This window comes from Crocodylus siamensis, chromosome 2 (assembly GCF_052110815.1).
Source record: "Crocodylus siamensis isolate JL-2025a chromosome 2, ASM5211081v1, whole genome shotgun sequence".
In the NCBI taxonomy this organism is placed as follows: Eukaryota; Metazoa; Chordata; order Crocodylia; family Crocodylidae; genus Crocodylus; species Crocodylus siamensis.
The window spans coordinates 175,888,603-175,902,203 of NC_143396.1; the positions used below are offsets into that span (position 1 = coordinate 175,888,603).

At 41.3% G+C, this 13,601-nt stretch overlaps 1 protein-coding gene across 3 annotated transcripts in view; it reads left to right on the forward strand.

The window, feature by feature from the left end:
* PHRF1 (PHD and ring finger domains 1) overlaps positions 1–13,601 on the forward strand; it is a 46,506-nt gene that overhangs the window by 16,202 nt on the left and 16,703 nt on the right. For 2 of the 3 annotated variants that reach the window (XM_090032386.1, XM_090032387.1), the window contains 7 exons: positions 1,834–2,072; positions 3,150–3,233; positions 3,723–3,847; positions 7,662–7,762; positions 8,317–8,489; positions 12,164–12,293; positions 12,664–12,791. In XM_090032386.1, coding sequence (XP_089888512.1) covers positions 1,834–2,072; positions 3,150–3,233; positions 3,723–3,847; positions 7,662–7,762; positions 8,317–8,489; positions 12,164–12,293; positions 12,664–12,791 — 980 coding nt within the window. Of the gene's footprint in view, positions 1–1,833; positions 2,073–3,149; positions 3,234–3,722; positions 3,848–7,661; positions 7,763–8,316; positions 8,490–10,495; positions 10,666–12,163; positions 12,294–12,663; positions 12,792–13,601 lie in introns of those variants that run through there. The other variant, XM_090032388.1, reaches the window with a different exon arrangement.

Consider the following 13,601-nt stretch of genomic DNA (forward strand, 5'->3'; position numbering starts at 1 on the left):
GAAGTACTGAAATATTGGTTTTGATTTTTAGGGAAATTGGTTCATTTAATAGAATTTTTTTGTTTCAAGTATATTTTTGTGGTAACAACTCATGTGCCGCTACTTTTAGCATCATCCTCTTTTCTTGTATGTTTTGATTCTTTTCTCATCCCTTTGTCTGTCTCCTTAGAGACTCCTGCCTTTCAAGACGTGTACTGACGTCCTTGTGTATAGGAATTGTATAGCATATTTTGAACAGACACAATTAAAAATCAAAGCAATAGTGTTATGTGATAACAGAGCTGGCAGCTGTTTTTGGAACGTGGACCTGCTGTGAACAGTTGTCTGCTGCTGTTGTGCCCAACCAATACCTCAAAATAAACAAAGACAGGGTTTTCACCTTGCCGTGGAGAATCAGTATCTAGTACGCTTCAACCAAATCTACTAGCTAAACTGGTACAATAACATACATGAAAAGAGTTGTACCTCTCTGTGCCCATGGTTCCATGGAAGTGTCATAAGGTCAACTTTTGATTTTACCAATTACAAGCAGCAACCTTGAAATACATTACAGTAACTTTCCTTCAAGTCTTTCTAGAGTTTTTTTGTTTTATTTGGTTTGGTTGGTTTTCTTTTTACACTTTAATATTGCTTGGGGAGAAGGGGGAAAGAGTATATGTTAACTGAACTGAGAGAGACAGATTGTTGTAATTATGACAGAAGTATATATAGTCTGGTCATGGTGATTAGTGTGGTTCTGAAACTGCAGGGTTCATTTGGCATTTGGGTAGATTCAGATTGGATTTATGTATTCAGCACATCTTGAACTTCTTTGTAAAGGGAGCAGTATTTTCCAAATCAATCTAAAGATGTTTATTTGTGCTCAAATTAGAACAATACAACTGCATGCCCAAAATGTTATTAATTGTCCTTTTAAAATACTCACCCCTGATGGTGAAAAATACCATACAAAAACATGATAGCCCTGTTTCATTTCCTGGAAAGCCAAATATTTTTGAGAGTGCTGGCGAAGTAGCCAGGAACAATATCATAAAAAAGCATTGAGAACTTTTTATAAGACTGACTTTACCTTATGCTTTGTCTTTCCCTTCTGAATAAAGAAATGTATTTTTATTTGCCAAGAATAGAAATAATTCTAGATACTAGATACTAGTATAGAATTACTAGATGTTGTCTTTGGACACCCGTAAAATAATCTTAAAGAGACGCAACTATTTTGAGATGGTGAATGCTTAACATGAGATGGTGAATGCTTAACATGAATGAGGGCATTTTGAAGTCTCAAGCTGAACACCCAAAATCACTAATCACTTCAGAAAACTATGGTTCTTGGGGTTGGTGCTGGAGTGACTAGGGTGGAGTCAGTGTCCCAGAAGGTTGAGAATTGCTGCTCTAGACCCTTTGGAGCTCCTGTAAAGAAGAAGTGTTCATTAGGAAAATTGTGACAGACATGGTGCCAACCTGATCTGTCTGCCTTTGTTTTTCCATCATTGAAAACATATGCTGCTTGTCCGGTGACTGTCTTTTTAACTTGCTGTGATACTAGTCAAAACTCTAGTTTCCAAGAGATATCAATAGCATCCTTTTCCTCTGAGGACTCTAACACTTCTTTGAAGTAGAGGGACATTAAAAATTAGGAAGAAAAAATCACTGGCTTGTGGCATTCAGAGTGTGTGTGTTGTCTCCATGTGTCCATCTTCCTGTCTTTCACTCCCTGGTTCTCCCCCTTAAAAAATCCAACTACAGTCAGACTCCTTTTGGGTCTTGTATTTGTCTCTCTCTTAAAAACCCCGCTATGTACTTAACATTTTTTTTTCTTCCTTGGTTTTCAAGATGATGAGGATGATGAAGAGGAGGATGACTATGCTGAGGAAGAAGAATTGGAAACTGCTGTTGGTGAAACCACAGGTGCTTTGAAAGCAGTACCACAGACAAATGGAGGGAGTGTTTCCTCTGATGAAGATGGTGAAAACTGTCCAATCTGCCTTAATACCTTTAGAGGTCAGGCAGTTGGAACTCCAGAGAGCTGTGCCCATTACTTCTGCTTAGACTGTATAGTGGAGTGGTCTAAAGTAAGTCTTTTTTCATATAGAAAACAAATGTGAAACAGCTCAACTCTTTCTCTTCTGGACAATCTGTTGCTTTATCTTGATAGACAGCTATGAAATTGTGATAAAGAGGTCAGCTTGTAGGTAGAATATTCAAACCTGATTTCTCCCTTGACATGTTTCAAAAAGTTTTCTGCTTTATTTGTCAGGGATTATATTTTGCAGAGGGTTGCTCTTTTCCCCTTCCCACCCATCCCATTTTGTTCTTTTTTCAGCAAAGGCCAAAAAGAGTACCATTCCTAAGCAGTCCATTATTACAACATGACAGAGTACTTCTTCTCCCTAGGCAGCTGAGCTGAGACTTTTGATCCTAAGTCTCTTATGCAGGTTGCTGCTTGGTGAGCAGATAATTTCTTACACATTTTGAGTCTTTCATTCAAAATAAGGACCTAATCTTCTTGCAGCTCTGTAGAGAAGTCTTATTTCAATGGAATTTCTGTGGGATAAGGCCCTGCATGCTGGTGCCTTGGGTAATACAGATATTTGAACAAAGGAAAGTCCAGAAGAATACTGACTAGCCCAACCGTCGACCCAAAGCTGCTAGCATAAGCTACTTGATAACTGATAGCAAAACTAACTGGATTCAGGTTGTTGTAATCCAGAATGTTTAAAAAAAAATGTACTTGGTAACATTTTAAACATTTCAGATCATTGCCTGGTTGTTTAAGTAGTTTTCATCTTTTCAGCATATCTTAAATACACATGCAGACTTTAAAGAAAATATTTGGCAGAAGGATCATACTACTTTGACAATTTTATGTGGGTATGCATTTAAAATGATGAAGAAATAACTCGGTCCTTTAGTACATTCTTGTGTAAAACCCTATTTTTATCTGGCAGCTCTTGATGCAACTTGTCATAGCCAAGAGAGAGATCCAGGAAACTGGATTAAAAAAAATGTAAATGTTGAGACTTCTGGCTATTGTGGCAGGCACCATGTTGATCACATGGCAGGGAAGAAGAGACTTTTTTTTTTTTCAATTTAGTTGAGGACTGTGCTTTATAACCCAGATACAAAATGTTTTTCTTTCTTTGTTTCAGAATGCCAACTCATGTCCAGTAGACCGAATCCTGTTTAAATACATTAATATTCGGGCACAGCTTGGTGGTAAAATCCTAAAAAAGGTAAGCTTTTATTGGCTTGATGTCAGTAGATGTTCCTTATCTAGTTGTATCCATATGTAGTTGTAAGGCTAAGACCATATTTCCTGCTGAGCAACTTAATGGTTATTTGTATGGTTCCCAAGGGCATCTTGACATTGATGGGTCATGACAATGAAGTCAGAAACATCTGAACTGAAGTTTTCTTATGCATTTGTTTCTTTTGTGGCTGCTCTCAATCTCACTTTGAATGTTGGCCTCACTGAGTTAATTGGCAGTTCTCTATTGCTGGTGTTCTGCACACAAAAGCAAGTAGGAAGAAGTTGCATTGTTCACCCCATACATTGATAATATTCTTGAATCACTGCATGAATGAAATTGCAGTGCTATGACAGAATGGGCAGTCACTACAGTGGTCCACTATCAGGTTTTACTGCTGCTGTTGCTAGTGAAATGGTAGATTGAGAGGAAAAAACAGCTTCTACTTCAAATGCAAAATCATCTTTGGTTTAGATTCCTGTGGAGACTACAAAAGCTAAGGATGATGATGGTGATGAAGATGATCCAACCTTTTGTGAGGTGTGTGGTAGAAGTGACAGAGAAGACCGCCTGCTGCTGTGTGATGGCTGCGATGCAGGGTAAGGAAAGTGGAAGGCTGACTTTTGACATTTTAGGTGTCTATACATGTGCTTTGGGGTAGGGTGGAGGGGCTGGGTTTCAATTAAAGCATCTCCCAGACAGCTGCTCTAATTAAAATACTGCAGTGTAATGTATATTAATCACCCCATGTTTCAAAATGGCCACAGGGGCACTTTAACTGAAGCTCTTTCAATGAGTTTTAATTAAAGCACCCACCCAGCCATTTTGAAATGCAGGACACTTAACACATGTGATGGTGAGGCATGCTGTTCTAATTAAAACACTCCAGCAGACTTGATTAATTGAGTCTGCTCCGATGCACTCTAATGAGAATGTGTTGGAGCATGTTTATAGGCACCCTTGAGTCTCAAAGGAAAGCTCAACATAAGGAACTAAGAAATTAGGAGTCACAGCTGTTTTTTGAGTTTACTGAAGCTTTGTAGGCTCATTCATGTCTATAGCTATTAAAATGGCTCTTGTATCAGGGGAGGAAAAGAGATATGATTACTTCTCTCTTTCCTCCTTTTGTTTTTTTTTAATTGAGAACAAGGAGTATATTTTAAGTAATGCAACTTATTTTTTCTTATTTCAATTCAAAAACACTTAAATATGTCTGAGACTAAGATCACCCATGATGATTTAAAGCTGAAGTGGCATTTATCACTTTTGCAGAACTGCCCATGAATATTGCTTATCTTGGGCACAAAATCACTTTTCCATCAAGCACAATAAAAAAAATGCTTGCTTGAGGTGAATCGGGGAATAGAATTTTTTTAAGGCTGACTTGCAACAAATTGAATGGATGTCAGTAAATATAGCTTTGTCCCTCTGTGCCTTCATGGTCTGGAGCCCTCAGCTGCTTTCATGATTTGAGGGAGAAGCAAAAACAGCAAGACCTAAATACTCCGACATGTCATAAAAACACAGGATAAATGCAATCTAAAGTACTTGGTAACCAAAAAAATGGTTTGATAGGGAAAATTTTTCTCTGAATTCAAGTTCTGTAAGTTATCTTCCTCAGTTTCTGTTTCATTCTCTTCTCTGGATTTAGCCAAATCTTAAGCTAGTTTTGTTTTTCCTCAAGATAAATCTTTTAAAATTCTGACCTTTCCAGGTCACTGACTTTTTTTTTTCCCCTTGAAGTGCTTTCCATTTATTTAGATTTTGTCCTACCTACCTAGGACAATACAAAAATACAAAAACATTCCCTTCAAATCTTACAGTTTTCCCCACTAGCTTCTAAGATTTCATCTGTCATATGGCACAGGGGACACAACGGTGGGAGTCTACTACAGACCTCCCACCCAAAGTCAAGAGCTTGACCAGGAGTTCACCCAGGAACTGGCTGAGGCTGCATGTTCCAGGACCATGGTTGTCATGAGTGACTTCAATTACCTGGACATCTCGTGGGAGGATCACTCAGCAAAATCCGAGCGGTTGCAAAGCTTGCTATCGTGCATGGATGACCTCTACCTGACTCAAGAAGTCTGTGGGCCATTGATAGGTGAAGCACTGGTCGACCTGGTATTGGCTACCGGGGATGATCTAATCGGGACCTAGTGATCGATGGGAAGCTGGGTGACAGCGATCACGAGCTGATCACCTTCACCATCCACCATAAAGCTGGCAAGTCAGTCAGCAACAGGAAGTCCTTGACTTCAGGAGAGCCGACTTTGACAAGCTCAGGAGGCTTGTCAGTGAGGCCCTAAGGGACCATGACCCCAGGGGGAGGGGAGTTGAGGAAGCGTGGTTGCTCCTCAAAGGAGCAATCCTCAATGCACAAGCTAATTCGATTTCATCTTGGAGGAAGGGCAGCCCTCCTGGCTCTCCGGGGATCTAGGCTAAAAAGAAAGGTCTACAAAGGATGGAGGACGGGATTCACCTCCAAGGAGGAATATTTTACGCTAGTCCGGTCCTGCAGGGAGCAAACCAGGAAAGCCAAGGCTGCAGCTGAACTCCAACTGGCTTCGAGCATCAAGGACAATAAAAAGTCCTTTTTAAAATATGTGGGGAGCTGGAGGAAAAGCAGGGGCACCATTGGACCCCTGCTGAACCAGACGGGACAACTGATAACTGACGCCCAGGAAAAAGACAACCTATTAAATAGGTACTTTGCATCAGTCTTTCATCAGTCCCATGGGATGCCCATGCCTGCTATGGGACAGGGAGGTCTGGGTGAGGGTGATTCCCTGCCCTCCATAAATGCTGACCTTGTGAAGGAACATCTTGAGAGGCTGGATACCTTCAAGTCAGCCGGCCCTGACAATCTACACCCCAGGGTACTCAAGGAGCTGGCAAGCATCATAACCCAGTCCCTGGCACAGATCTTTTAGAACTCCTGGCGCTCTGGTGAGGTGCCCGAAGACTGGAAGAAGGCCAATGTGGTTCCTATCTTCAAGAAAGGGAGGAAAGTGGATCTGGCTAACTATAGGCCCATGAGCCTAACTTCTATCCTGGGGAAGATCTTAGAAAAGTTTATTAAAGAGGCCATCCTTAATGAACTGGCTGATGCCAACATCCTGAGGGATAGCCAGCACGGGTTTGTTGCGGGTAGGTCTTGCTTGACCAATCTCATTTTCTTTTACAACCAGGTGACCTATCACCTGGACAAGGGAGAAGAGGTCGATGTCCTATATCTTGACTTCAAAAAAGCCTTCGATCTGGTATCCCATGATCACTTCTTGGCAAAACTGGCCCATTGTGGCCTTGGGTCCACCACGATCCGCTGGCTGGGAAATTGGCTCCGTGGTCGGACCCAGAGGGTAGTAATTGACAGAAGTTTTCGTCAGTTTAAGCTGGGCTGTAATTGTGGGTGCTGCTTGGTTTTTCTTCTTTCTTGGGTGGAGCCTGCTTTTCTAGGCTGCTACTGAGCTGGCTGCACAGGCTTCCTGCACAGCCCCTGAGCTGCACGGAGCCTCGTGCTTCACTCCACGGCTGTAGGGGACTCCTTAGAGGAGTTTTAGTTTGCTGCGCCCCAAGTCATTTAAAGCACATTATGCTGCCGAATTTGCTACAGCGGCTGGAATTACTGCGCAGTACGATGCCGACACATGCAAACACCAACACTATTAAAGTGGTGCAAAGGCATTTAACCCACTTTAAAGTGTCATGTACACATGCCCCTCATTTCTTCTACGCATGGCTCAAATCTCTTGCATCTTTGCTACTTTCAGTTTTGGCACTGTCTTATTGCAGCTGGGTTTAGATGCCCCCTTCCTTGGCTCATAGCTCCAACCCTCAAATATGAAGTAGGCATACAAAATAGACTTTAGGGGTATCTTTTCATGTGCTCTAGGATGGGGGGGGTGGTGCTTTAATTAGAGTTGCTCCAAGAGCTTCTCTAATCAAAGTGCCTGCAGCTTCATGTGTTCAGCATCCCGTGCTTCAAAATGGTGGTGGGGACACGTCAACTCAAGCTTGTGCCACGGAAACTACTGGAGTGTGCTAATTAGCATGGTCCAGCAGACTCAATTTATCAAGGCTGCTCCAACCCATGCTGATTAGCATGGGTAGGAGCAGACATCCAGCATGTGCATAGGTGCCCTAGTTGATTTTGAAGCTTTAAGTGGTCAAAAGAACTTCTGGAAAACCTACTGGCATCCAGGTTTCTAGTACAATTACTGCGAAGCAGTTGTGCTTTGGAAACTGATTGATGTAGGTCCACAGACAACAGTTTAGAGCTGTAGTTCTTGGAGAATTACTAAACATCTCTGCATAGGGGATAACAGCCTTAAGTTGTCCTTGGGTGAAATAAAGCATGGAGGTCTTTTCTTTTAGTGCTGATATGAAGTGCATTGTCCATTGCTATTTTAGATATCACATGGAATGCCTTAATCCACCTCTTGGCGCGGTCCCTGTGGATGAGTGGTTCTGTCCAGCCTGTGCACCAGCTGATGGGGACTCGGCTGGTGCCGGTAAGTAGTTTAATAAGGATGGATTTTTGGCCTGACCCAGATCACCCAATACTGCTCTTCTACATAAAGATGATTATGCAGTCTCTGAGTTTGACTCTTCTTGATTTATTGGGGTGGGCATCCTTTTTTGGACTCCATGTCTAGTAAATAAATGTTATCAGGCTTTTAATTGGGGATTACACTTCACAGAAATCCTTTTGCTAAGAAAGCTTGTTATCAGTTTGGGCCTGGCACAGCAGCCTAATCAAAACAGCGTTTTGTTGCTTTGCTAGCGCTCTAATGTCAGATTGGAAGCAGCTCTTCCTGCTGCCCAGCAAATCCACATTATTTCTTTAGCTGTCTGAAGCAAAACTGTGTCTGACTGGGCATCTGTGTGGCCCTCCTTGCCTAAGGTTTTATTTGCTGTGGTGTGAGGATCTATACATGTGTTTGTGGTGCAGAAACCAGAATGATTATCTTAATTTTTAGATTCTACAGCATAGCTTGCAGCTGTTGAATAAATCCATGCTGACACATGACCTAGAGGCTGTTTTCTTTTGTTTTTGTTTTTTAAGATACAGATCATGTGAGTGAAGAAGAGGTGGCAGCCCTTGTGGCAGATGTCATCCCTACCACCAGTAGGCTACGTCCTCATGTCCGCACTCGAGCAATAGCCAGGACTCGGCAGAGTGAACGTGTTAGGGCAACAGTGAACAGAAATCGGATAACAACTGCACAGCAAATTCAGGTACTGGAGAGCATCCCCTTTAGCCTCGTAATACAATCTATGTTTTTTTTTAAAGCAAATTTCTGGAAAAATCTCAGAGTTAAAACAAGCCTTGTAGTTATAAGATCTGTCGACTTGCTAGTGGCTAAATTCTGATTGCCGAAGGTTAAATGGTTGAGGTCTTGTAAGTTGAGGAAAGAACATGGATTGTTCTGCAGTATGTGACTGAGTCATTAAGATGCAAAGCTGCAGTGAAAAATGCAGTAATGTACATACTGGAGTTCAGCATTTTAAAACTGAATTAAGTTGAATTCATCACTCTGAACTCCAGAAGATTCTGGTCCATGGTGCAAAACTTCCACAAGGTAATAGTAACTTTTCCTTTAGTTGACTGTACTATGGAACAATTATGCTCCTTCTTGTTAGAATACAAATGCCCTGAAAACTGATGAAGGTCTTGTATAGTCTGTGGTCTGGTTTTAACTAGCAGGTTTTGTCCTTCACTTGCATAAATGCTAAAACTCTTGATTTATGCTCCACTGTGTCATGTCTTGGAGCAGGGGTGCTTAAATTCTGGCCTATGCAGCACCCCCTGGGCCCGAAAATTTGGTGGTAGGCGTGCAGGGCCAGGCAGGGATGGCCCCAGGCCCCAGGGTGGGGGACTAGGAGGAGTGTGCTAGGGTAGGAGTGGGTGGTACAAGGCCCCTGGGACCCAATCCTTGTGGGATGAGACAGCACTAGGCCCATGGAAACCAACCCCAACCAGAGGAGGAGTGATGCCAGGCCCCAGACCCAGGTCTAGACACTTGGGTCAGGGAGTGCCGGACCTCGAGGTCTGATCCTGGCACACAGAGCTCGATCGTGCCTGTGGATCTGCAGGGCCAAAAGGTTGAGCCAGCCCTGTCTTCAAGTATTTATTAGTTATGTTTATACCCCAATTGGTAGTTAGAAGTCAGAGAGTTCTTATCAGTGGTTGCAGACATAATTTAACAAGAGCCAGATATAAGATACTTCCTTTGTATTTGCCAGAGGCGCAGGGAAAATTGCAAGTTAAAAAACGAGTTTTGTTTCAATAGATAAAAATATCAGTGATGTTGTTTGAAGGAACTGACTTTGTTTCAGTATAGAGCAGGGGAAAGAAAGAGGAAAAGGAATAAGTGTTTCTTTTCATGGTCCATGGATGTCTGCTTAGGGCTGGTATCATGGCTCTTCCCTAGGGGAGTGCCAGTGTCTGGTCAGGCTGAGGAAAAAGCTGAATCAGAGCTTAGCACAGTCCCCGTTGGATGAAGCTTTCATTTTTCACCTTGGAGTAATAGCATCAGATCAGTGATGGAAAGCAAAATCCAGATAAGACCTAAAAAGCATCAGTTTTGATGCCTATAACTTGGAGAGGAAGAAAAAGGAAAAACAAAGTAAAGACTAGACGCAAGAAAGCAAAGAGGGTGAGGGACACAAAAGAATAAACAAAGACTAAGACTTTCTCTTAGTTTTCAGTTCATGAGAAGTTATTTCAGACCATTAATTACAGTCCTTCTGGAATTTTTCAGTTGTACTTCTACTTAAACAATCTGACTTTACAGAAAATAAAGGAACCTTTATTTTCAATTCCAAAGGAACCTTTTAGCAAATTTAAATCCATCTGAAATCTAACAGCAAGTTTTTTTTTAATGAAGTTCAAACTTCCAGCTTTTGTGAGGTGTTTACCCTGATTTTGGCTGAATGACTTTAGCACTTCTATTTAAAAAAACAACAACAACAACAACAAAAAGAAAAACAAACACCCCTCTAATTATCCTGTCGCAACCTCTTCTGGAGGTTGGTCATGTCTTTTAATGCCAGCCCTCTGCTTCTGTATATTCAGTCCCTGTGCTCCAATTTAAAAAGGATGAACAAACTAGAAATAATTCCCACTAACCATTGGATGCATTTTTAAGATATATAGGGTGAAAGCATTTGGTAAATGTAGTCCCCTCTCTCTCTTCAGGTGCTGATTGCTTAATAAAATCTTAATAGAAAAGGGTGGTTTGAGACTGAAGGTTTCTCAGAGCTGTCTCCCTGCAGAGGAGAGAGGTGGTGCACGGGGACTTAGCTGTTGCATAGTAATACAAGACTTGGTGCCAAGTACTTCCCATTCCAGAAGCCATCCCAAGCACCACTTCTCAGTCTACAGAGATGGTTACAAACTCTCCTTAGGAAGGTACTCAATTTTTTTTCTTAAAGAAAAACATCTCTTACTATGACCCCTTTAATTTGATCGGAGCATGTGAGTTTAAATCTAATAGCTAAGAGAAGCACTCATTGAGTGCCTCTCAGCAAATAGAGAAAGGTGCCAATTCCAGATTCTCACAAGATGCTAGTATTTGAAGAAAGAGCCTTTTTGTAATTCATGCCATATTTGAGATGCACCTAAATTGCTGTATAGTTAAATATTGCAGTGTTCGGATCTCCCTGTGTCCCCCACCTCCTCCACCCCACTTACTTTTTTTTTTTTTTTTTTAATATAAAGAGAATTTTTGTTCTAAAAAGTGCCTTTATGAAAACTGTGTTGTGGATTGTGCCCTTGTGCCATTTAAAGTAGTCTTTGTTATGCTTTAGTATTGACCCCACACTAAGATGAATTGGAGCATGTCATATTTGCTTGTTATGGTTTACATCACTCACATTTGGAAGCTCACTTTATATTGGCAAAACCACTTTAAAATATTTTTTTGGTTAAGTATGTGCTGTTTATAGGAGACTTACAAAATCTGTTTTTTAATATATACATTAATCCATATTATAAATAATTAAGTGATAAATTATAAGAAGTGAGTTGTCATCAGTTATTCTAAATAAGCTCCGATGACAGCCTTTTGTGCCATGTTTATACTTGCTTGAATGCTGGAGTTACAAGGGACAGGGAGATTTGCTAGCTGGTATTGCCAAGCAATCACAGCACTTACCTCTGGCGGTTACAATGTGTTGTGTTTACCCCTTTGCAAAAAAAAAACTAAGATAGTCATGCTATTTCTGGACAGTCAGAAGACCTCTCAGGCAATTTCTGTACTTGGCAATTCAAACTTTGGACGTGTAGGAACTGGATGCTTCATTCCATGCCTCTCTCTGGAAAGGAAGAGAGATTTGAACCATTCCTACTTATTATTGTAATCAACACTGAAAATGAGGCTTACTTACATCCTTACTCTGAGCTCCAGAATGCTGGTGTTAAAATGCCTCTGCTGGAGGTAAAGTAATATAGCCTTTTCGGCACATTTGTGGGGAAAAGGCAGTTTGAAAAATGAGGAAGCTAAGATGCTGGATCACTCTGCTGCCTGACTTCCCTTTCATTTTGGTCCGTCAGGTCGGGCTTTGAAAGCCAAAAAAGTAGTTGTGAAGTTTGGGGAGATACCATAGTGAAAGTGGATGAGAGATTCTCACATCAATATAATTAAAGTAGAATCATCCCTGGTTGGTTATACTGATGTGCAGATTTAAAAAAGCACAAGCAACTTGTGTTGAGTTACTGTGCGTGCTGGTGACATGATACTGGTGATACTGGTTAACTGCTTGTTGAAAGCCCAGCTTATGGTGGGAGGGAAAAGGGAATTTTGGTTCCAAATTTTGAATCTTATCTTAAATAAATACAGAGTAGCTTTCTTGAACACTTGTTGCTGATTTAAAGTGCATGTAATGCATAATTTCTTTTGTCCATACAGCACGTGCCAAGGTACCTCATGTCTTCTCTCCTTGATGAAACAATTGATGCAGTTGTAGCTGGGTTAAACACAGCGGTATACCAGCGACCTCTGACACCACGGGGCCCAACAAAACAGAAAAGGAAGGCAGGTAAGAAGATTGGAACTTAACTAGGATTTCCAGCCTGCATAAATTAAAGGCTTGAGCTAACCAAGCAGGAGATGGACTAATTACTGTAGGGCAAAGACATCTGAGCACCCACATGGTGCTACGTGCATAAGTCACTCTAAAGTTTTTAAAGAATTTCTGTTAGAACAGAAATGAATGACACTTGAAACTGAACTCTTGACTTTTCTCCCTCTGCTACTTTATTTAATTGTAGTTGGCATCCATTGCAGCACATGACAGGTTTTTTTTTCCTGTTCTGAATGCATTTGTGTTTCTGTGAAATGATGGGAAGTGGGTGGAAAGATTCATTGCTAATACTGTATCAAATGCTTGGTTGTACTTGACTCTTCAGGTAGAAGGAAGAAAGTAGGTGGCAAGAAAAGAACACAGACAAAATCTTCGGGTGGAAAAAAGAGTTCAGGAACACGTGTCAAAAGACGCAAGCATCGAATGAAGAGGAGAAAGGGGAGGAAGAAAAGAGTAAGACCACACATTAGTTTCTCCCAGTCTAAAAAATCTCTTACCATTTAAAGCGCCATGTTTAAAGTGATATAATTTTGCAAGAGGGGCATAAACTGATCCACATTCTAGAGAAAAATAAGGGGCTCAAATGACAGGAAACAACTGAGTGGAAGCTTGTGTAGCATGCATAGTGTAATCCATAAGAGTGTCTCTAGTTTTTCTGAAGTCTGACCTCTGAACAGATGTGCTTGGCCTGCTGAGAAACCCTGCGAACCAAACTGCATGGTTTATGCCATAAGCTGAACTCTTTATTGGCAAGAGTGCAGTGTGAAATCTGAACTATAGTTCTTAGTGACCCTATGTTCACTTAGCTGTCATCCTAAATTTCTGTCTGTCTGGTTAAGCAATAATTTGTTGTTGTTTGTGGATGCCAGATAAGTCGACTGATCAGCATTTCATGTTCTCAAAATGACTCTTCAGATATGGTTCAACTATGGACAGGGTTCTGATATGGACTCTACCACATTGCACATGCTGCAGCACAGCTGTTGCCAGCAGCTGTGACAGTTACTCCCTGTAGCCACAACTCTCCTTTGACAGTCTTAAGCATGGCTAATGAAGGGATTAATAGTATCCCTTCTGAATGAAAGAACCTTGCATTGTTTCTAAAATACTGTAATGAAACTAATTTGTCTTATGAATAAAATGTGCAACATCAGCTGATGAAAGTTCATATTCTAGAACAGGGTGTTCAAACTCCTGTCCACAGGCCAAATCTGGCCCACGGTACCATGTCATCTGCCCATGGGGCTCTCCACAAGTTTGGAA